This window comes from Phyllopteryx taeniolatus, chromosome 17 (assembly GCF_024500385.1).
Source record: "Phyllopteryx taeniolatus isolate TA_2022b chromosome 17, UOR_Ptae_1.2, whole genome shotgun sequence".
NCBI lineage: Eukaryota > Metazoa > Chordata > Actinopteri > Syngnathiformes > Syngnathidae > Phyllopteryx > Phyllopteryx taeniolatus.
The window spans coordinates 14423095-14448327 of NC_084518.1; the positions used below are offsets into that span (position 1 = coordinate 14423095).

General features: G+C 44.1%; 1 protein-coding gene across 1 annotated transcript; it reads right to left on the minus strand.

The window, feature by feature from the left end:
* Positions 1 to 275: 275 nt before the first annotated feature.
* Positions 276 to 24618, minus strand: LOC133467280 (glutaredoxin domain-containing cysteine-rich protein 2). The gene is made up of 6 exons (XM_061751974.1): positions 24523 to 24618; positions 10540 to 10601; positions 9118 to 9304; positions 8142 to 8251; positions 7053 to 7265; positions 276 to 1077 (listed from the first exon to the last, which is right to left on the minus strand). Exons 2-6 carry the CDS (start codon positions 10594 to 10596, stop codon positions 850 to 852), a joined length of 795 nt encoding a protein of 264 aa, XP_061607958.1. The 5' UTR covers positions 10597 to 10601; positions 24523 to 24618; the 3' UTR covers positions 276 to 849.
* Positions 24619 to 25233: the final 615 nt, after the last annotated feature.

Below are 25233 nucleotides of genomic sequence, written 5' to 3' on the forward strand. Positions count from 1 at the left end.
AAAATGGTGCTGTACATTGGATGTGTGTTTGTGTAGCCTTAGCTTTGGTGCTTGAACCTAGCCTTTGAAGGTAAAGCTAGTTTAGCTTCAGTTAGCTTTACGACAAACAATTAATGCTCCTTAATTAGAATTTTGTACATGTGAAAAAGATATGTAATGTACATAAATTACTTGTCTTTTCCTTGCACTTGGGGAGGCAATACACAAAAGATAATTAAACCCATTTTTATGCATTTTGTAGGAGCATATCATCACTGATGCGAAGAAGCCCATTTAAACAATATTTTTTTATTATTATTTAATGCAACAATTTCAACAATAAATTTGAAACAATTAAGCTGGGTTGGCAATATCCTGAGAATTAAATCTGAACTTTTTCATTTTAAAAAAAAGTTCATTTAAATGACATTGCAGTCCAGTACACACGTGTAATATTATAATTATTCCCATTATTATTTGAAGAAATGATTTCAAAACTCTGTGCATCCATCTCATTCCCTCATATATATGGTACAACACATGGTGTAAGTAGCCTATAAATAAACAATGTTTGATTTTGGTGCAGAGATATTTCTTGGATTAATAATAAATACGTTACTACTAGGTAAAATACATCTGTTAATGTTTGAATCATTTTAATTAAGCAGAGCAGAGATGCAAAATAATGTGACCTGCACAAAATGGGGGGATTATGTTCACCGCACACAGTAAAATGTATTTTACGGTCGTGCAGCACAGTCATAATTCCCCTATTCAGCCATGGTTTACGCTTGAAACCCCGCCATGAACATTTGGGATTAAGCAATCGTGCCGCCTGGACACACACTTGAGCGTCAAAGACACTTCCATTCACTGGCTGGCTGGCTCCCATCCACGCCGGGCACGAGCGGTGGGCAAAAATCGCGATTTGCCGGCACAAGCCTGGCACCTCTCCAGGCCGTGAGGGTAGCAGGCCTGGCAGCGCAGCTCGCTGATGGACTCGTTGAAGCGGTTGGCCAGCATGGACAGCTTGCTGCCGTGACACAGCGAGCACGGCGTGCAGCCCGAGCCGCCGCAGAGCTGGCAGCCGCCCATCTCCTGGAGAACACAAGGGGAGGTTGGGTGCGTGCAGTGCAGTGGCAGAAGAAGAAGTAGTAGGACAGAAGTAAAATAGAAGTAAGCACAAGACCCGAACTGGTTCTGATTGAAATCTAAGATTTGGCCCACTGGTCAGTATGTCTGCTTCACATTTTGGAGATTTGGGGTTGAACCTCAGTTCTGGGCCTCCCGCGTGTGACGTCGGAAAGCATCTGGCTGCTCCCCGCAATATGATAAATAGCATCGCAAGTTTTGCGAGGTATGTACCATCACTTGGTCGATTTTTTTGCTTTGTGTTGTCAGAAATAATCCAACTATCAGCGAGCTTCAGATACGCTCGAGTGACGTGGAAAAAAAAAAAAAAAAAAAAAGGTCCTTCCCATGGGCTCACCACCTGTGGGAGGGGCCATAGGGGTCGGGTGCAGTGTGAGCTGGGCGGTGGCCGAAGGCGGGGACCTTGGCGATCCGATCCCCGGCTACAGAAGCTGGCTCTAAGGACGTGGAATGTCACCTCTCTGGCAGGGAAGGAGCCCGAGCTGGTGTGTGAGGTCGAGAAGTTCCGACTAGATATAGTCGGACTCGCCTCCACACACTTGGGCTCTGGTACCAGTCGTCTCGAGAGGGGTTGGACTCTCTTCCACTCTGGAGTTGCCAACGGTGAGAGGCGCCAAGCAGGTGTGGGTATACTTATTGCCCCCCGGCTTGGCACCTGTACGTTGGGGTTCACCCCGGTGGATGAGAGGGTAGCCTCCCTCCGCCTTCGGGTGGGGGGACGGGTCCTGACTGTTGTTTGTGCCTATGCACCAAACAGAAGTTCAGAGTACCCACCCTTTTTGGAGTCCTTGGAGGGGGTGCTGGAGAGCGCTCCCGCTGGGGACTCCATCGTTCTGCTGGGGGACTTCAATGCTCACGTGGGCGATGACAGTGAGACCTGGAAGGGCGTGATTGAGAGGAACGATCAGAACCCGAGCGATGTTCTGTTATTGGACTTCTGTGCTCATCACGGATTATCCATAACGAACACCATGTTCAAGCATAAGGGTCTCCACACGGGCACTTGGCACCAGGACACCCTAGGTCGCAGTTCGATGATCGACTTTGTGGTCGTGTCATTGGACTTACGGCGGCATGTCTTGGACACTCGGGTGAAGAGAGGGGCGGAGCTGTCAACTGATCACCACCTGGTGGTGAGTTGGCTCCGATGGTGGGGGAAGATGCCGGTCCGACGTGGCAGGCCCAAACGTATTGTGAGGATCTGCTGGGAACGTCTGGCAGAATCCCCTGTCAGAAGGAGTTTCAACTCCCACCTACGATATAACTTTGCTCATGTTCCGGGGGAGGCGGGGTACATCGAGTCCGAGTGGACCATGTTCCGCGCCTCCATTGCTGAGGCGGCCGACCGGAGCTGTGGCCGTAAGGTGGTCGGTGCCATTCGTGGCGGCAATCCCCGAACCCGTTGGTGGACACCAACGGTGAGGGATACCGTCAAGCTGAAGAAGGAGTCCTATCGGGCCTTTTTGGCCTGTGGGACTCCTGAGGCAGCTGATGGGTACCGGCTGGCCAAGCGGAATGCAGCTCTGGTGGTTGCTGAAGCAAAAACTCGGGTATGGGAGGAGTTCGGTGAGGCCATGGAGAAAGACTTCCGGACGGCTTCGAGGAAATTCTGGTCCACCATCCAGCGTCTCAGGAGAGGAAAGCAGTGCACCACCAACACTGTGTATAGTGGGGATGGGGCGCAGCTGACCTCGACTCGGGACGTTGTGAGTCAGTGGGGAGAATACTTCGAAGACCTCCTCAATTCCACCGACACGCCTTCCCATGAGGAAGCAGAGTGTGGGTTCTCTGAGGCGGGCTCTCCTATCTCTGGGTTTGAGGTCACCGAGGTAGTTAAAAAGCTCCTCGGTGGCATGACCCCGGAGGTTGAGATTGGCCCAGAGTTCCTAAAGGCTCTGGATGTTGTGGGCTGTCCTGGTTGACACGCCTCTGCAACACCGCATGGACATCGGGGACAGTGCCTCTAGATTTGCAGACTGGGGTGGTGGTCCCCCTTTTTAAGAAGGGGGACCGGAGGGTGTATTCCAACTGAGGAGGGTGAGCAGTGTGGTTTTCGTCCTGGCCATGGAACAGTGGACCAGCTCTACACCCTCGGCAGGGTCCTCGAGGGTGCATGGGAGTTCGCCCAACCAGTCTACATGTGTTTTGTGGACTTGGAGAAGGCATTTGACCGTGTCCCTCGGGGAGTCCTGTGGAGGGTGCTTCGGGAGTCTGGGTACCGAACCCCCTGATACGGGCTGTTCGGTCACTGTACGACCGGAGTCAGAGTTTGGTCCGCATATCCGGCAGTAAGTCGGACTCGTTCTCGGTGAGGGTTGGACTCCGCCAAGGGTGCCCTTTGTCGCCGATTCTGTTCAAACTTTTATTCTGTTCATAACTTTTATGGACAGAATTTCTAGGCGCAGCCGAGGCGTAGAGGGGTTCCGGTTCGGTGGCCTCAGTATTGCATCTCTGCTTTTTGCTGATGATGTGGTTCTGTTGGCTTCATCAAGTCGTGACCTCCAACTCTCACTGGAGCAGTTCGCAGCCGAGTGTGAAGCAGCTGGGATGAGAATCAGCACCTCCAAATCTGAGACCATGGTCCTCAGTCGGAAAAGGGTGGCATGCCCTCTCCAGGTCGGGGATGAGATCCTGCCCCAAGTGGAGGAGTTTAAGTATCTTGGGGTCTTGTTCACAAGTGAGGGAAGAATGGAACGGGAGATCAACAGGCGGATCGGTGCAGCGTCTGCAGTGATGCGGACTCTGTATCGGTCCGTTGTGGTAAAGAAGGAACTAAGCCGAAAGGCGAAGCTCTCCATTTACCGGTCGATCTACGTTCCTACCCTCACCTATGGTCAAGAGCTGTGTGTCGTGACCGAAAGAACAAGATCCCGGATACAAGCGGCCGAAATGAGTTTCCTCCGCAGGGTGTCTGGGCTCTCCCTAGGGTGAGAAGCTCGGTCATCCGGGAGGATCTCAGAGTAGAGCCGCTGCTCCTCCACATCAAGAGGAGCCAGATGAGGTGGCTGGGGCATCTGATTCGGATGCCTCCCGGACGCCTCCCTGGTGAGGTGTTCCTGGCATTTCCCACCGGGAGGAGACCCCGGGGATGACCCAGGACACGTTGGAGAGACTACATCCTTGGGCTGGCCTGGGAACGCTTCGGGATCCCCCCAGAAGAGCTGGATGAAGTGGCTGGGGAGAGCGAAGTCTGGGCGTCCCTGCTAAAGCTACTGCCCCCTGCGCCCGACCCGGATAAGCGGTAGAAAATCGATGGCTGGATGGAGCCCGACAGTCAACGATACTCTTTCAGTCGTTTACTGAACCGGACAAGCAACCAAATAAAAAAATGAAAACACTTGCAAGGAGCATGGTGAAATGCAAGTGATAAACGGCCACCTGGATCTGCAGTGACAGCTGATGTTGCTTACTAGACCACACCCCTTTAAAGGCACACAATTCACGGATACTACAGTGTGTGTGTGTGTGTGTGTGTGCGTGTGCATGTGTGTGTGTGTGTTAGGCTTGTGAGTAGACTATAATGTGAAGCAAGTCAAGTGTAATATCAGATGGACTTGCCTATTTTGCAAGTGACTGTGGTATCACTGGTAAGACTATTTAAAGACGAGCAACGAGCAGAATAACCAAAGCTAATAAGGCTAACTGCTATTCTCATCCACATCCAGTTTATTGCGGTACTCTCGGACCCACGCAGACGAATGAAGACCGTGTCGATTTGTTGGCCTGAAATGTTGGTGCACCACAGACGAGTTATAGCCTGGTGAGGGCAGCAGACGGGTAAGTGAAAAGTCATCTGTACATTGGCAGATTGGTAGACATGATGCCAAAAACACGTGATTAGCGATTAGTTAACTTCCAGCTTTAAATGTCAAAACGTAGTAGTTTAGTCGACTTGTCAACTAATCGCTTCAACCCTAATGTGTGTGTGAGAAACTTTTTTTATTAATTACACTTTATAAACCTGTTTGTTTCTAAAAAATGTCTTTTGTTATGCTGCGTTATGTTTTTATATTTATATTTTACAATGCACTGTATTTTTCTCTATTAAAAACATTTAACATACGACAATTGTGGTGTTTTTTTGGGGGGGGCGTAGAATGAATGGCATCTCAATTCATTTCAGTGGCGATAATTGATTTGATATATGAGTAAACTGAGTTACGAGCTTGGTCACAAAACAAGATAAACTACAGCAAGAAATGTATCAGTTTTGATAAGATATCCAGGAAGTTGCGCTTAACTGTCACCTCTGTGAGGGTCACAATTTTTCTTCTAAATTTTAGTTGTTATGCATTGACGTGGCACGGTGGCCGACTGGTTAGCGCGTCAGCCTCACAGTTCTGACGACCTGGGTTCAATCCCCTGTCCCGCCTGTGTGGAGTTTGCATGTTCTCCCCATGCCTGCGTGGGTTTTCTCCGGGCACTGCGGTTTCCTCCCACATCCCAAAAACATGCATTAATTGGAGACTCTAAATTGCCCGTAGGTGTGAATGTGAGTGCGAATGGTTGTTTGTTTGTATGTGCCCTGCGATTGGCTGGCAACCAGTTCAGGGTGTACCCCGCCTCCTGCCCGATGACAGCTGGGATAGGCTCCAGCACGCCCGCGACCCTAGTGAGGAGAAGCGGCTCAGAAAATGGATGGATGGATGGATGCATTGACGTGAACAAGAAACATTTTTTTTTTCATGGAATCCAAGCCATGATGTTGTGGTAAAAAAAAAAAAAAACTTCTGGGTGTTTCCCAATCTTTCTACAAACTCGGGCTACAGGGATCAACCCGGAGAAAGAAACTTATTGATTACATTGTGATACTACAGGTACAGTGGTGTACCTCCCCCCCCCCCCCCCCCCCCCATCCCCATATCACTGTATGTTCCACGCTTCAAATCCTATTTCCAGCAGCTACAGAAGTTTTGCAAGCCAAGCGGTACATTACACTTCAATTTTCTTTCTTTTTTTAACTTGGCCCCAGACTTGATGATTCCACTGTGTGTATATATAAATAAATATATACTATGAAATGTAATTCCAGATTGGCTTAACAAATACAAAATGTTTGCAAACGCACGGAAACGCTACGCTAGAAATGGGGGAATCACAAAAGAAGATTAACTCCTGGGCTTTGCGCAGCCGAGAAGGACAGAAAATTGGCAACTTGAGGGAAAAAAAAAAAAAAAAACAAGCAGAAAGCAAACTTTTCTCTTCTGAGAAAAAATGGGAAGGCAACAAGATGAGGAAAAAAAGGACAAAGGCAAAGAGAAGGGCAATCCCTCAAGGAGATGAGAAAGAAGGAACTAAAGGGGGGTTACACACATACCATCGATTTGGGATCATTTGAGAATTTTTCCACGTTTCTGGCTAAAAAGCAAAGGCTCTAAATGATCATTGTGAGTGATTATCCTGGAAAGTGTTTTAAGAGTGATTCTTCCTCTACGATCTGCTCGACAGACAGATAAGGATTCGCCATCGTAAAAATTGAAGAGGTTGAACATTTACGATTGTCTGCCCTGACCGTTTTCTGGGCAGGTCAGGGAGAAAAACATTTAATACACCTCACAGTGCAGGATAATAACTCAAGGTAACCTTGTAGAGACATCCCATAATCAAGCGTTTGCTGACTTTGATGACAAAGGAGAAGAAAATGCTCAAATTAGGCCTGATTGTCAGTGTGTGTGCACCCCACTTTAGTGGTCCAAAGAAACATCAGCAGGGATAGAGGGGTGAGAATGACAGTAATATAGCCGCACACAGTATGTAGAGAATGACAGTAATATAGCTGCACACAGCATGTAATCTCTTTAGAGAGTCCATAGTGCACAGAGAGACAGAGTGCAGGGAAATATGAGGAAATGAGAACAGTGAGAAACACAAATGGAGGTAATAAATACTCCAGCCAGAATACTTTGGTCGAGGATCATTACCTGCGTGTGTGTCGTCAGTTTACGCTCATCCTCCTGTGTACCCGGGACCTTCGCTCGCCTCCTGCTGCCCTGCTCACGGGCCTGTGGGTTTCCCTCCGGGGCCACAGGGGGCGCCGCACCGTGGCGCGACGCCTCGGCTTTCCTCGCCGGCGCTCGTACGATGCGCAGGTTGCTGGTGTAGATGATGATCTTTCCAAAGTCCAACACTGACGACTGAGGGCAAACAGCAAATAAGAATAATCATAACATTTTATACAAAATATGGTTGTAAAATAATAATGTACCTGTATAGTATAATTTTCTTTCATTTTGTTTAATGATATCCTTTATATTATGATCATTACATTTGTATGGCTAACATCGGCACATTTGCAGTATTAGTGTCAGTTAAGCAGGGGTTTACAACAATACTCAAAGCTGTCATACATTACTTTCTCTTACTTATCACTCACACTTCTGTTTTATCTCTTAGGGTGCAGATACCTGCAGTCATTTGCATTTTTCAAACATGGTGAAATGGCAATCAGATAAAGAGCATTGTGCTCCAGCAGAGTCTGTCTTTTGAAGAAAAAAGAAAAGAAAAAACGGGGGGAGTATAGAGAGGAGCAGCAAAGTCTGTGAACCCTAAACGCCCCCTAAAGCGAAATACAGCCCCGGTATAAAATCCACATTGCTGTCTTCGGCTGATAAACGTGATAAGATTGTGTCTTCCTGTGTGGCGGATGAAGCTGACATTAAGCCAGCAGGCCTCCCTGATATTGTCGCCAAAGTGTCGCCTTCCTCGTTGTTGTTGTGTTCGCCCATTAATTGTTTTGCCGATTTTTTTTTTGCCGTTTTTTCCCCCCCTTCCAACCGAAATGTACCGGTACTTTAATTGTACAGGGATTTGTCTTCTGTCACGATCCAAAATTTAGGTGCGGAATGTTAACACATGTTGGAAATTAGTTCCCTGCTCAGTATCAAAGACAATCTTAACGATTAGTGTTCCAGTAGCCTCTGCCATGTGACCGCTCCACAATATTGTGCAGTTAAAACTGTGAATACATTTCAATTCATGTCACTACTGAGCCACAGCGTTCCAGTGCTTACTTTAGTGTCTCCATCTGTTTGGTTGGTCTGGCCCACAGCTGCCTTGTAGTTTCCCATTCCTCTGTATACGTTGATTCTCTGGGCAATGAGTCCTGCTGGAGGCTCGACACCTGGGCGCACAACAACAACATGTTGTCACGCTAGCACACGTTCGCCGCTCTCATCCCCCAACACAACATATGCTCCTACAGCCTTTCAATTAACAATCCACTTCAATAATAATATTTAAAAAAGAATCCTTTGTAAGCTAACATAATTGTACAAGGTACAGTCTGGACACATGGTCAGTTTCGTTTAGCATTAGAAAAGTGTGTCCAAACCTTTGCCCCTGTTTTGATCGATGTTTGAACTACAGTTGCAAAATGATGGAAATTCATGAGAATATAGTGGATATTTTCAAAATTGTAGGTTAGGAAATGTACATGTAAAAGTGACCCCACATTTTCCAGTTAACTAACTTTAATTCCCATGGAAACTGCAGCTTCCTCAACTGTTCCAAAATGTCATTTCATTTTTTGGTGAACATTTCTTGAATCATTCTAATCTATCTATCAAGTAATTTGGTTGTTATGTGAGAGGAACACAACATTCAAAACACAGTTCAGTATGACTTATTTTCTGATACTTATTTTTTTTTTGCATTGAATCTCATTAGATTGTCACAGTTTAACTCTCATTAGATAGATCGCTTATCTCATCGTCATCATCATCATCATCATCATCATCATCATCAGCATCAGCATCATGAAGCAGCCACGGTCTACGCACATTTCCATTACTATTAAGGCAGTCTGCTCAGTTTAATTCATGCAAACCTACAGCGGGTATGCTGCAGGAGCTCAGATAAAAGCAGTCTTTTCTGATTTCTGATGCTTCCAGCTTCCTTGACAGAGGCCCTCCCAAGCAAACCTAAGTGCAGCCATCCATTTTACATGAGCCAGCGGAACACTTTGTTGCCATAACGATAACAACCCACCCTGCTGCGTCGACAGAGGCTCCTCGAAACCGCACAGCTGTTCCATCTCCAGGTGGCTTGGTGTTATCTTGCCGTGTGGGAGGAAGCTGTGAGGGTACTTCTCCTCGGGGCTGTCCAGCTCCTGCCCGTCCTCGTACACGTGCTTCAGGACCCGGCCGCTGTAGGACGACGCCAGTTTGAACCTGACCTGGTGGTTTGGGAGCGGATTGGGCTTTTACAGTATGTACAGTACGAACTGTAGCTATGCAAAGTGATGCGTCAATGCGGTTGCTTGGTAGCTGAGAAGACGATCAGTAAAAGCGCAATGGTTTGATCTATTATGGGAGATGCGTATGTGCAATCAAAGCGTATCGAGGTAGAAGGCAGGCTTTCATCTCGTCTCTTTTCACACGCATGCAAGACAAAAGAGTCTGAATGAAAATATATTGAGAAATATCAATCCTCTAAGAGAGTGGTTCTCCAACTTTCTACGTCAAGTCCAAAAGTATTTTGCTCTCCAAGTATCACCATCGTAAAATACAGTAGCATAGTCTACACTGGTCAACATCTAATTTATTATCAAAGATTTGTTTTTTTAGCTGATTTAGGACAGTTCTGATGTGTTCAATCCAAATATCACATTAGTTTTGCTCAATCAGGTCAACTTTTTGAACTATAGCAATGGATTTTTTTTTCCTCTTCATTTTGTTTTTATTTTTGAATGTTTTTCTCTTAAAAATCTATCCCAGATGAGAAATATGCCTGCCTGCACCTCGATCATATTCCCCAAAATCACACCACACCAGCAGTTTACCTTGCACCAAAAGTTAGACGTGGTCTGAGCAGGAATAAGTTTAGACTGACTTTCAGCCACCAAATTGTCACATGACCAAATTGGCAAAAATGCATAGCGAAACTTGAGCGAAAATCAGGATACGCCAGTTTCTGTGGGACGACCCAGTTGCGTAGTCCACAAAAATAGAGCCCTTAGTCTTCATTTCACCAAACATGCATGTTTTTTTTGTTTTTTTTTTACCATTTTAAGGCTAATTGTTCAAAAGCAAGTTATCACTAGTTAACAATACACTGTGCTGGAGAACTGACAGTTTAACTGATGCTTCATTTCATTAATCAAATGTATCTTTACCTCTTTCTGTCTCCCATTTTTCCTCCTCTGGGGTCACATCAAATGTGCACCCCCCACCCTCCAGAGAGCGAGCAGATACCAATCAGCCTGAGAAGGGGAGGTGTACTTATTTGGTGGTAACATTTGTAGTAATGTTCATTGAGTATTGTGTCACATTTTAATCTATTAGCGTGTCCTAACGGGCGAGCTGGCTCTGGGCCCAATCCACACTATGCCTGTGATGCGAGGACATTTTTTGTAACCTTTTTTGAGCAGCCAACAACAAGCATTTGGCAGACTCTCCCCAGATAACTCACCTTTCTGGGCTTGGTGCCTTCATGTCGCTGACTCTTTTTTCTCTGGGGTTCCTCCATGACGACTGATAGGATGCAGAGAGCAGGCGGGTCAGTCCACAAGGTGAGAACGTCAGCATTTAACAGTCAACGCGCCGCCTCTTGTGATGAACGGCAATAGACAGAGAGGACAGCCGGGATGAGAATGCTGCTGAAGAGCTACGAGCACGAAGGTGGGTGGATGGAGCCCTTATTTTTTACGTGCGTATCTGGGAGTGTGTGCGCCGTGCGTCCTGCGCTTAACAATGAGCCACCATTGGCCCACCTTTATTGGTAAGGACGTTAAATTATTCACACCTGGTTCTTGTGTACCAAAGGGCAGTGACGAAACCAGAAGCTCTGTCATCAAATAGTGATGACTGCTAGAATAGAAGCATGTGCGCGCGCGTGTGTGTGTGTGTGTGTGTGTGTGTGTGTGTGCATGTGCATGAGTGTTGGTGTGTGGGAGTTGTTACACAACAGAAGACAGCCTGTCAATGGAGTGGGGTGTCAGTGTTGTATTGTAAATATGCCAGCGGGCGCAATATGAGGTATACCTACACAATCTAATGCTGCCTCAAAAATTCTCTGTGGTCTGGTATTCATTTAATAATAATATGTTTGGTGTTGTGACTGTAGTTTGCCTCGGTGTAAGAACTGCACTGCAATATATTTAGAGGTGTGTCTAATATTTTGGTTCATTAAATCTGGAGGAAGAAAATAATGCAAATAAATTGAGAAATAAATCTATAAATAAATAAAACACAACTATATGGTTCCACACAATTGCATTAGTTTTCTTATTATTATCATTGCTATATTACGACCAGTATTAATACTATAATCCATCCATCCATTTTCTGAGCCGCTTCTCCTCACTAGGGTCGCGGGCGTGCTGGAGCCTATCCCAGCTGTCATTGGGCAGGAAGCGGGGTACACCCTGAACTGGTTGCCAGCCAATCGCAGGGCACATAGAAACAAACAACTATTCGCACTCACAGTCACACCTACGGGCAATTTAGAGGCTCCAATTAATGCATGTTTTTGGGATGTGGGAGGAAACCGGAGTGCCCGGAGAAAACCCACGCAGGCACGGGGAGAACATGCAAACTCCACACAGGCGGGGCCGGGGATCGAACCCGGGTCCACAGAACTGTGAGGCTGACGCTCTAACCAGTCGGCCACCGTGCCGCCTAATACTGTAATGTGTTGACTAAATATGTAACATAAAAAGTAATAAATAAATTAAATATATATATATATATATATAATAGAAAACATGAATAATTCTACATAGAGAAACACATTTTTTTTAAACTATTTTAGATATTTTTATGGTAACTAGTTCCAGACAATTGTATTTTTTATGTTACTAATAATACATCATTATATATCATACATTTATTATGAATAGTAAATGTCTAGTTTTGTTGTTAATTTTAAAAAATGCTAACTTTTTTTTTTTTTAAACGTGAAAATAAACAAATATCCATCCATCCATTTTCTGAGCCGCTTCTCCTCACTAGGGTCGCGGGCGTGCTGGAGCCTATCCCAGCTGTCATCGGGCAGGAGGCGGGGTACACCCTGAACTGGTTGCCAGCTAATCGCAGGGCACATAGGAACAAACAACCATTCGCACTCACAGTCATGCCTACGGGCAATTTAGAGTCTCCAATTCATGCATGTTTTTGGGATGTGGGAGGAAACCGGAGTGCCCGGAGAAAACCCACGCAGGCACGGGGAGAACATGCAAACTCCACACAGGCAGGGCCGGGGATTGAACCCGGGTCCTCAGAACTGTGAGGCTGACGCTCTAACCAGTCGGCCACCGTGCCGCTAAAATAAAGAAATACATTTTTAAAAATGATAAATAAATATTATCATGATGACAATGATCATGCTCATCATCCTCATTAGTGAGGCTAAGTGGTACAGAAAATGGATGGATGGATAATGAAGATAACAATAATAATATTGTAGAAAAATTTTAAAATGTAATAATAATAAACTAGAAAAAAAATTGGTTGTGCAGTTGTGCCTAGCGTTTGTGACCTTTGGTACTTGAATATAAATACCAAAAATAAGAATAATAATTATGTCACAATTATTTTCACTGATGACTTTTATTCAGTTGAAGGTAGTAAATAATAATTAATCCTACAAATATTTTCACAACTCCCAAAAAGTTTGGGATATTAGGCTTTTGGGTGACATTTCTGAATGAACCTAAAATGCACTATAATCTTTGCAGATGAACTTAATTTGACCTTGAGAAAATTCACAACAGGTGATTCATTCATGAATGGATCCCAAAACTCCCTGCTTCAATTAGAATTGGCATTCAAACAGTTCTCATTATGTTAGTTACATTTTGATCAACAGTACCTTGCACATTGCACATTGTTAGTTCTGAGAGTGTCACAGAGGTTGCAACTGAATGTTGACATACAGAGGGACTGGAAGAGTCACACAAAAACATAGACGTGGATGTCATTGGAAATTAAGAAAACCTGTTGTGAATTTTGCCATTCAGCTCCTTGTTAGACAACAGCGAGTTGTACAAAAAAAGAACTGAAACGTTGGCCATGTGCATTCAAAGGTTATAGTGCAAAGTCGAACATCTCAGAAATTGGTCGCAGTGTCCACATGAAAACTTCACAGTCTGCGTCAGTTCTATCACTTATATCAACCTTTAATATGAGCTTCGTGTGCATCAGAAGGTCAGCAGGTGCACGCGCGTTGACTTGCCGTACGCGTCAATGTCTCGCATCATGTTGTTTAACGCCTCAATACTAAAGCTGTTACACGTTCTACATCGCACTGTGGAATTATTTTGTATTCTTTGGAGCATATTGTCCGTGTGTGTGTGTGTGTGCGTGTGCATGTGCGCGTGTGTGTGTGTGTGTGCGTGTGTGTGTGTGTGTGTGTGTGTGCGTGCGTCTGTGTGCGTGTGTGTATGATGCTTGCAAAATGTCAAATGTCCTTCTGGATAGCTCACAAGTGCAACGTGACAGGAATTGTTGAAAATATCAGGCAGTATTTGTGTGATTGAGGTGGAAATGTTCAAGAAGTTAACGAGTGCACGATAAAACTAAAATAAAGCATCTCCTCCTGTGTCAGCCAATCAGCTTGTGGCTTACCCTTGTGTTCTACTCATTTGTGTTAATCTGTTTAAGTCATTCAGTAATTCCCAATAGAGTCGGCATTGAAATACGAGTTTAATTCGTTCCTTGACCACCCTCATAACTCAAATCATTTTTCCCCACTGAAATTAATGGAAATGCTCTTAATCCATTCCAGCCTCTCCATAAAACAACATAAAACGACAACAATTGCAATGTTGTTGTTTTTTCATGAGAAAAAGCATTCTGTGTTATACTTTACAAAAACACAGTAATGATTTAATGTGTTATAATTGTCACACTTTCTCCTTCAATGCACATTGTGCTTCTCATTCCGGTGTGCGCGCTTGGCCACCTGGGAGCACTCAAGGACAGCCATATGGATAAACTGTACTAGGGACTCAGCTCCTTTATCGACTTCTAAGTACGGCAGTCATATTCATTGTTTTACGCGGATGATAAAGAATACATGCCTGTATTTTTATATTAGCTGTCTACACATTTTGCTGTAACGTTTGTGTTCCATTATATGTTACTTAAAGGTTAACAACACCACCATATGCCAATTGTTAGCCTGTGTGCCTATGGAGTTTCCCATTATATGTTAGCATTAAGCTAGCAGCCACTATGTGGTTGTATTAAATACATAATGTGTAATACCCTTTATTTTATGTTTTGTTTGACATTAACCTGTAGTTGAGAGTGGCAGTAGACAGTTTGAAGCCTCTTTGTCTAAGAATATTTACTAATTCTATATGTTGTCAGGTGAGTTGCCAAGTTAGCGCTAGCAAGTCAAAGCAATAACAAAAAAAACAAAAACAAAAAGAAATTACCATCGCCTCGACAGCACGTATCTTGAAAAAGTCGTATGTTGGGTCACTCATATCTGGAGGAACCATTGTAGATGTGAGTTGATTATGTCTGATTTTTGTTATCCATCTTTGCTTCAGCTTTTAGTAGTATACAATTACTGTATAGGTACAATGGGTACAGAAAGTTTTCAGACCCCCGAAAATTTTCACTTTTTGTTATATTGCAGCCATTTGTCAAAATAATTTAAGTTAATTTCTTTCCTCATTAATGTACACACAGCACCCCATATTCCATCCATCAATCCATTTTCTACCGCTTATCAAAGGTCGGGTCGCGGGGGCAGTAGCTTTAGCAGGGACGCCCAGACTTCCCTCTCCCCAGCCACTTCATCCCAGGCCAGCCGAAAGACATAGTCTCTGCAGCGTGTCCTGGGTCGTCCCCGGAGTCTCCTCCCGGTAGGACGTGCACGGAACATCTCACCAGGGAGGCGTCCGAGAGGCATCAGAATCAGATGCCCCAGCCACCTCATCTGGCTCCTCTCGATGTGGAGGAGCAGGGGTTCTACTCTGAGATCCTCCCGGATGACCGAGCTTCTCACCCTATCTCTAAGGGAGATCCCAGACACCCTGCGGAGGAAGCTCATTTCGGTCTCTTGTATCCGGGATCTTGTTCTTTCAGTCACGATCCACAGCTAGTGACCATAGGTGAGGGTAGGAACGTAGCTCGACCGCAAAATTGAGAGCGTCGCCTTTCGGCTTAGCTCCTTCTTTTCCACAACGGACCGATACAAAGTGTGCATCACTGCAGACGCTGCACCGATCCACCTGTCGATCTCCCGTTCCATTCGTCCCTCACTCGTGAACAAGACCCCAAGATACTTGAACTCTTCCACTTGGGGCAGGATCTCATCCCCAACCTGGAAAAGGCATGCCACCCTTTTCCGACTGAGTACCATGGTCTCAGATTTGGAGGAGCTCGATTCTCATTCCAGCCGCTTCACACTCGGCTGCGAACTGCTCCAGTGAGACTGGTTGGGCGCACTCCCATGCATCCTCGAGGACCCTGCCGAGGGTGTAGAGCTGGTCCACTGTTCCACGGCCAGGACGAAAACCACACTGCTCCTCCTGGATCTGACATTCGACTTCCCGACGGACCCTCTTAAAAAGGTGGACCACCACCCCAGTCTGCCAATCCAGAGGCACTGTCCCCAATGTCCACGCAATGTTGCAGAGGCGTGTCAACCAGGACAACCCCACAACATCCAGAGCCTTTAGGAACTCCGGGCGAATCTCACCGAGGAGCTTTTTAACCACCTCAGTGACCTCAACCCCAGAGATAGGAGAGCACCCAGACTCTGCTTCCTCATGGGAAGGCGTGTCGGTGGAATTGAGGAGGTCTTCGAAATATTCTCCCCACCGACTCACAACGTCCCGAGTCGAGGTCAGCAGCGCCCCATCCCCACTATACACAGTGTTGATGGTGCACTGCTTCCCCCTCCTGAGATGCCAGATGATGGACCAGAATTTCTTCGAAGCCGTCCAGAAATCTTTCTCCTTGGCCTCACCAAACTCCTCCCATACCAGAGTTTTTGCTTCAGCGACAACCAAAGCTGGCCAGCCGGTACCCATCAGCTGCCTCAAGAGTCCCACAGGCCAAAAGGGCCCGATAGGACTCCTTCTTCAGCTTGACGGCATCCCTCGCCGTTGGTGTCCACCAACGGGTTCAGGGATTGCCACCACGACAGGCACTGACCACCTTAAGGCCTCAGCAATGGAGGCGCAGAACATGGTCCACTCGGACTCAATGTCCCCCGCGTCCCCCAGAACATGAGCAAAGTTCTGTCGGAGGTGGGAGTTGAAACTCCTTCTGCAAGACGTTCCCAGCAGACCCTCACAGACCCTCACGATACGCTTGTTGTTTTTCAGCTGCAGGGACAGGGAGACTGGTTGTAATTGAAGAAAAGATGAATGAGGCCGAGTACAGGGATATCCTGGATGAAAACCTTCTCCAGAGTGCTCAGAACCTCAGACTGGGCCCAATGTTCACCTTCAAAAAAGACAATGACCCCAAGCACACAGCTAAAATACCAAAGGAGTAGCTTCAGAACAACTCTGTGACTGTTTTTGAATGGCCCAGCCAGAGCCCTGACTTAAACCCAATTGAGCATCTCTGGAAAGACCTGAAAATGGCTGCCCACCAAAGTTCACCATCCAATCTGACAGAACTGGAGAGGATCTGCAAGGAGAAATGGCAAAGGATCCCGAAATCCAGGTGTGAAAAACCTGTTGTATCATTCCCAAAAAGACTCATGGCTGTATTAGCTCAAAAGGGTGCTTCTACTAAATACTGAGCAAAGGGTCTGAATACTCATGGCTGTTTGATATTTCAGTTTTTCTTTTTTAATAAATCGGCAAAAATTCCGTTGTTTTTTTTCTGTCAATATGGGCTGCTGTGTACATTCATGTGGAAAAAAATGAACTTAAATGATTTTAGCAAATGGCTGTAATATAAAAAAGAGTGACAAATTTAAGGGGGTCTGAATACTCTCCATACCCAATGTATTTTTTTTTGATTTTTTTTTTTACTTTCAGTTCTTTGACAGCTCACTCTGTGCTGGGAAATGACACCATCCGTTCATCTTGTAATGATTTTTATCTGGCGTTCCCATAACAACTTCCAGCTTGTTCTCATATGTTTTTTTTTATTTCTTTGTGTCTCGTTTTGACTCCTTGACCGTGCTTTGTCGGCATACTTTTCACCGTGTATGAGTAAAGCATATAAAAAGTTAACGAAAAAAGGCACCCACTGAGCTATTTTGAGTGTATTCTCAAGGGTAAAACGAGACAACAGTGCAGTTGTACAACAAAGAAACTCACTGTGAAATGATTAGGTCTCTCGCTCGCTCTCTCTGACATGGACCTGCCGAGCATTGTTCCCTTTATAAGGGCAGAATTTCAAAGGGGACATATTATGGATACTGACTTTTTTATTGTTTGTACACAAATAGGGTCACCGCAGCGCCTGCCCGCCCATCAAGTGTGAAATTAAACGATCAAATAAATCTTTTGTCGTCTGCCTACCTATTAAAAGGTGCCTACCGGGAAGTTGTTCTCCACTTCCGCCACATAATTACATAACAATGGGGAACATTTACATAATAACTACCCCCACACTTTCTCCTTCCGTGATATAATCAGTTATATGCTAGGGAAATTTCCAAAGCCACTTTCAAGCATCCAGCTGCCCGACTACACGGTCTGAAACGTTATCATCCATGGGCAATATATTGCAGAAACACTCACATGGGTACAATGCCTCTGCTATTCTGGCAAAGTCAAAAGGTAAGCAGAGCTGCATTGAGCTTTGCTTTGCAGAGAATAGCTTTAGCAACTGTTTGAAATTGTGAAAACACTGCATTCTATGTCTCCTTTGAAAATATTATTCATGGATATCATTAGATTGTGCTGGTGTAAGTAAAAAAAAAAAAAAGTGGCCTCCCCATGCACCAAAACTTCACATTCCAAAGCTGGCTGTGCCTTTAGGCGGTTCTGTGACAGGAAGGAGGAATATGAGCGAGTTCGAGCGGAAATGGAAGATGGAAGATGGAAGCGAGGAGGAAAGCGGAAAGGAGATGGATGAGACTACGAGGGCAACCAAGGAGATACAGGGGAGGAGTGATGAAGTCCAGATTGATGTGAAAGGGCATACAAGTCTGAAATCATGTCACCGACACTCCGACTGAAGGTTACGTGAAGAAAAATAGAAGATAAAGTTGATGCCTTGACATGAAGTAGACAAGAAAATACTGTTAACATTCAGCATCACAGGACAAAACCATTTTTGATTATCGGGCAGAGGGAACGTTTTCATCAGGACAAAAATAGAAAACGCTACAAAGAATAAAGTGAACTGTTACGGTATATTTGTGTTTCTCTGTGGATTCGTATGTTAGCAAACCACTTCCTGGTTCATGGAGGATGAAATCAGATTATACCTTTTTTTCATTTTTACTATGGATAGGGGAACGAAGTTCCATTGAGATGCAAATGGCATAAAGAGAACAAATTCATCTGAAAGAAGTGAAAAAGATTTTAATTTTTGTTTGTTTGTCTGTCCTCTATTACACGGAAGAGAGAAGCTGCGGCATTTTTCTTTAATATGGAACAGAAGAGAGAAGTCCCATCTTGGCTCAAATCACTAACTAATTTTAGTTTGTTTTAGAAGGTTACCTAAGGATCATACCATTTTTTTATTCTGGTGCAGAAGAAAGCACTTGTGTCATGATTTAAAGGGTAAAAGGAAAATGGAAAATTAAAGTTGACCATGGATGTGTTTGGTACCAGATTACTTCTTTATTAACACATTTGGAATACATTGACAGGACTCTACTATTTGCATTCTGGAGGGGGCTATTGTTAAAGCTGCTCTGCATTTTTATGTAATAAATGTCGACTCTAAAATGTGCAGTTTTATCACACAATACAATACCACAGATGTCACAAGTTTTGACCGACGTGACAGACATTTTATTGTGGGCAGCAAAGGAGGCTGGTGGATGGATTATCTCGGCAAAGGAGATGTGCTCACTAACATGGATTGCAATAGATTTGGGAACAATAATTTAAAGAAACGGGCTTTTTGTGCACATAGAAAAAGTCTTAGATCTTCAGATCATGAAAAATGGGAGCAAAAACCCAAGTGTTGCATTTATATGTTTGTTCAGTATATATTGTTGTAAATGTAGTTTTTGAGTGAACTAAACATAATAGTGTAATCGAAGCTTTTATAATAATACAATTTAAAAAACGATGACAAAGCATAAACCGCGGATTAGATTAGACCGCCATTCAAAGGAAATGTGCTCCACGGCAGCAACTTTTTAAACGTCATCATCTTAATTAGTGTGCCAATCAAAAGCGAAAGCAAAGATAGCAAGCTAAGATTTTGTCGGGGCCGGATTGAAGGCTCAATTAGATGAAGGGATCTACTGGTGTCTTTCAATTCCTGGAAATAAAAAAACTAGAACTGAGTCCTCTTGCAACCTCTCCACTCCACTTCTGTTCCATCTCAGGACAAAAAAAAAAGACGCATTGTAACTCTAATGGTTGCCTCTGTTGTTGCCGTGGTGACCTCGGATCACCGACTTTAGTTCTCAATTTATTTATTTTTAAAGACACTAGCTTAAAAACATTTTTAAAGTAGAGACGGGCCCCAAGGCTAAAATGTGTCAGTCATCAGATATTTATAGAATTGCTTCATAGAGTGGGAACACTTTTCTCATAAAGCAGCACAGATCATTTTTGTCATGAATTTCTCTACCACTACATGACAGTTTTATATTAAAGTTGATATGGTAAATAGTTTAGGATTTTTCAGGATTTGGGGTGGCCGACGGCCATGCGTCCCACAAGACTAGATTCCCCCCTGCACTGTGTAGCAGGCGAATCTCGACATTTGGAACCAAAACAAGAGCAATCTTTATGGTAAAGTGGCAAGTTTTAAGTCAGTGTTTACTTCCTGAGAAGAATTATTGTGATATGTTTGACAAATCGGACCATGACACAGAGCATAAAGTGGAACACTTTGCAATCCTCGCTATTTTCTTTGAAAACAGAAATATTTTATGTAATTTTTAGTAATTGTTGTATAAGTACAATGTTTGACTGTGGGCCATTACAAATGTTATTTTTAGTATATGCCGCAGGCCACTAAAAATAGACGGCGGACCGCGAAAGGCCCCCGGGCCGTAGTTTGGCCACCACTTCTTTTGATACTAAACCTTGCAGCGTAGTGTGTAGCTGCTACCATCACTGCCTCATAGGTTGCGGGTTCAGGGTGTACCCTGCTTCTCTCACCAAGTCAGCTGGGATCTGCTCCAGTTCACCCTTGACCATAATGAGGACAAGCACTACACAAAACAGACGCATAATAAAAGTTCTATGCAACGAATTCATTCATTCATTCATCTTCCGTTCCGCTTATCCTCACTGGGGTCGCGGGCGTGCTGGAACCTATGCCAGCAATCTTCGAGCGAGAGGTGGGGTACACCCTGAACTGGTCGCCAGCCAATCACTTGACACTACTTTCTACAAGAAAAAGTTTGAAATTTTAACAACTAGGAAGTCAACCAGCATCACAGAACAGATTTTGTTTTACTTTAGAGGTACTACTGTATGAAGCAACGGCATCAGGGATTTTTCACACAGCAAAAAAAAAAATGAATGAAGTGGACAAAATAACTGCCAGTGTGTTGGGGAAATTTTACATTCTCATGCAGCCCAGATGCTTATTTCATCCACACTATTCCCGAGATAATGTTCCGTGTATCAGAGAGAGCAAAATGGATGGTTTACGCCATTACCCAGAATAAGCCTCCTGCATGAGCCAAAATGTGTAATATTTATGACCTTTCCTAACACAAGCATACTGCCAATACTTTATTTTACTCGCCTTAGAATGCTTTGTTTTCCAACAATTGTTCACTGAACGTTGAAACAACCACTGTGGGAAATTGTAACTTTAGCCCATCTCTATGAGCAAATACAGCAGACAATAATTGCACAAACAACCAACACATTGTTAAACTACACCATCAGGGAGCTGTCTAAATCCTGCAGATACAGCTGTAACTTCTTTATTCCACATTTTTTCTTACACAAATAAACTCACCAAGGTTATACGAAAGGGAGTTGTTAAATTTTTAAAGCACATTTCAGTTCATTTAAATAGTTTTTTCTTAAACAAGTGTCAGAACTGCACTGAGTGGCAAATCTCAACAGGAGGCAGACATAACCGACAGCAGGTGTTGAATATGACTGCCAGTAAAAATACATTTTTACTTTTTAGTTTTACATATGTACGGAAGTACACAATTTGAATCACTATTTCTAGTCTTTCCTTACACAAGCATCTACATCTACATCATCTACATCTAAGGCCCGCCACACACAGAGCGATGCGACTGAACCGGACAATTGTGAACAAATTACAGAGAGTAAAGATATTTGAGAGGCTGTTGACAATGATTGCCCAAATCATTAACCGCATTTAGGCTCACCACGCTTTGCTTTTTTATGACAGATAGACATGAAATTATAACTATAGTGAAGTATTATTGTAAAACACAGTATATATACTATATACATACGGAAAGTAGTTTGGAACCTAAAAACCATGTATGTCGCAATCCCAAAACACCCTGTACTATTACAGTTACAATTGATTGTTTTTTTGGTAGCTGTTGAGCACTGAGCTCTTCATTGTTCTTGTTGTTGGCAACAATGAGAACATGTCAGAGCTTTAAATAACTCGCCTCACTCGCCTACCCGTCTGTCGTGTGGGATCTGAGCTGCGGCAGATTCCTTTGGATCTCATTTGTTTTGCACTCCATTTGATTCACTGGGAGTCTTATTCCTCTCTCTGTCGCTCTCCTTGTCCCCCAGTTCGATGTTCGATGGCTTCTCACTTTTAATACCCTGCTCCACCGTATGCTCGTGACTATTTGTTTTCTGATGGCTTTATCCTTTGTGCTCTGTCATTCCTTGCTTTCATAGATATTTGTCTTCTTCTCGATATGCATCTGTCTTAAAATTCTTTCCAGGGATTTTCTCTCTGGACCCTGCTTCCCATATTTTTTTTTTCCCCTTCACTGGCTTCTAATAAAATAGGACCCTGTCTGAGATGTGTAGCACGCCATAAATTCAGAGTTCTCTCTCTAATCACAGGGCCATTTATTTGTGTCCACCCTTTATTGGGACATAAACTGTATTTGGCAATTTAAGTGGGAGTCTAAAATGCAAAGTGCCCTACAGATGCATGGATGCAGATTGATGCAGATGCAGATTGAGAGACAGATTGACGGATTGACTGAAAGACGGAAACATGGATGGACAGACAGACAGTTTGATGGATGGATGGATGGATGGATGACTGTTAGGCAGACACATAGTACGAAAGAAGAGATGGATAGATTGATGGATGATAAGCAAATTGCTAGATGGACACACAGATTGCTAGACACATCAATAGACTGATCGACAGACAGACAGCTCGATAATTAAACGAATGCATAGACAGACAGACAGATCTACCGATAGCCAAATTGTTGATAAATGGACGACAGGCAGAGCGATAGATTGATAGACATGGATGCATAAATAACTGGCAGACAGATTAAATAATGATTTTTTGTTTTTTTAACCACAAACATGCATTGTATTCTAATTTTTTAGGGCTTGACTTTAATCCGTAAATGGCATATGTTGGTACTGAGGGGACGGCATAAATTTGGTGCAGAGAATTTAAGAGCGCAAAATGCCAAATGGTTAGTAATCACAATTCGCCTTAGCGTGCTAGCGATTACGTAAGTTTTTAAGTAAAAAATAAAATAAAATATCATTCAGCTCACTCAAACTTATCATGTTATATGTACTGTACATTACACATCTAACATATCTTAAAAATCACTTACAGACGCTTCTTTGTTGGTTTTGGCAAATTTGATCATTGGCCCAAAACTGTGTCTATCTGCAATAGATGTCCGTGACAAACATGGTTCCGTGCCCAACTTTTTTTTCTTTTTTTTGGTCCCAGCGGAGCTTCAAGGCAGAAATTTTGTGTCAACCTATTTTTTAACTCTACTTAGCCGAGTTATTAGATTCCCCCCCAGCCCTAATCATGATGTTTGCTGACAGCATGGACAAATACTCTGTAATTGGATCTATTTACTCACTTACTGTGAACACAACAAACTGTCAGTCTCTCACTTCAATAGTGTTTTGTTGCTTTGTTTCATTTCCTTGCCTTCACTATTGGTTTCATCGGCCGGAACTGTTCTTCATCTTAATCCCATATTTGATTTGAGTGAACTTTTCCACGCAGGCGACAGCACGAATGTTGGACACTCATGTCGGTGTATCAGTGTCTCACAAATTTCTGCATCCTGCATATCGGCATATGTCCTCCGCGTGCTGAATGACACCACCACCAGTCGGCTCGCTCAACGCTCCATTGCGCTTCATTGTTTTTGTCTGCCTTTGAGTGACGTGTCATCCTCTGAAGAGACTCGCTCGCTAGATTGGACACGCTCGCATGACCGCAACGTGGTGTTCTTCTTTGAAGGGAGATGAGGCCGCTTGGTTCTTTTTCACATTTCTATGACTTGTTCACACTACTCATTCTTTGTTTGAAGAGATCCGACCTTGGTGGTTACACATGATCGCCAGTATTTGTTGAAATGCTTACACTGATGGTTAGAACTCACCTAAGGCCCAAATGTTAACAAAAGGGAGAATAAAATTGGTGATGGTTATTTGTTCATCCGTTAGTAAGCGTTTTTTAGTCAGCAGGCTACTTTCCAGTCAATGGAAGATGATGAAAGAATTTACAAATGGAAGGACGCTAAAGGTTATCCAGCTCGGTATCAACTTTTCCCTTCCACAAGATTGTGACACTAGATGGATGGACCAACATTTAACCAGGTGAATGAATGGACGAGAAAAGGACAGATACACTAATGGAAGAATGGATGGATGGACAGAGACCGAGAGGTTAGACACAAGGACAGCTCAATTATAAGAAAGATTGACAGACAGATGAATGGACAGATAGATCGAGAGCACAACAGCTCGATCATTAGACGGACAGACGGATGGATGGATGAGTTGGACGAACATCTCGATCATTAGATGGCTAGATGGACAGGTAGATGGACAGACAGATCGAGAGATCGACAGGTGGGTATATTGATTGATTGATTGATTGATTGATTGACAGACCAACAGAAGAACAACTCTATCATTAGATGGCTGCACGGACAGACAGAGCTAGAGACCAACAGATTTATGGACAGATCAATTGATTGAAGGACCGTCGAGCGACAAATAGAGTAGATCATTCGACACATGGACGGACGGACAGATCATTACGTCAATGGACTTGGATGTATCAATGGACGGCTCGATGGACATATGGACGGACAGATTAACGAACATATTGCTTCAGCCCCTAGTTTCTCCACCGATCAGCTTCTTACCTCCCCTTATGTCCGTTCCAGCTACGCCTCATTAAGTATGATGTATCTGGAGTTCCCCTGTTTCTGTTCACTTCTTGGTTGTTGGTTGCTCTAATGTGCAAGTACTGAAGATGTAACAGTCTCACAAAGACCCTTGCTCTACTTCTGTCAGCCAATCAGCTCAAGGCAAGTTTGTTACAATTAGCCCGTGTTGGTTTATTCATCACTGTTCCACCACCAAAGCTGCAACACGAGTCAACCACGGAGAGTGCGGGACAAGAGACGGAGGCAAGGACAGCTCGAGGGGGCCTCGGCGGGGGACGGAAAAATCATTCCACAGGATTTTTCATCATCGTTTCTTGCACTCTCTTGCCATCACTCCATGCGCCACCTACACATTTTACACAGCAAAGTGCTGAAGCCTTTGACATGCAGTATAGTAATATTGCGCACACATGGGTGCCCCAACTGACACACTTTGATGAAAAAACACCTCCAGTACATCAATGGCAGGACCAGGTCAGTGTGTCTGTGTGTGTGTGTGTGTGTGTGTGTAGTGGATATGAAAGCATTATGCAACATTTACCAATATCTCATAGACGAGGAAACATATACACACGGGTCATATGGAACCGCTGACAAGGACATTTAATGTGCTGTGATGTATTGCAAATGGCCCGCAGGCGTTGTTTTTCACACTAAACAAGGATGACAACGTGACAGTGCGGCGCA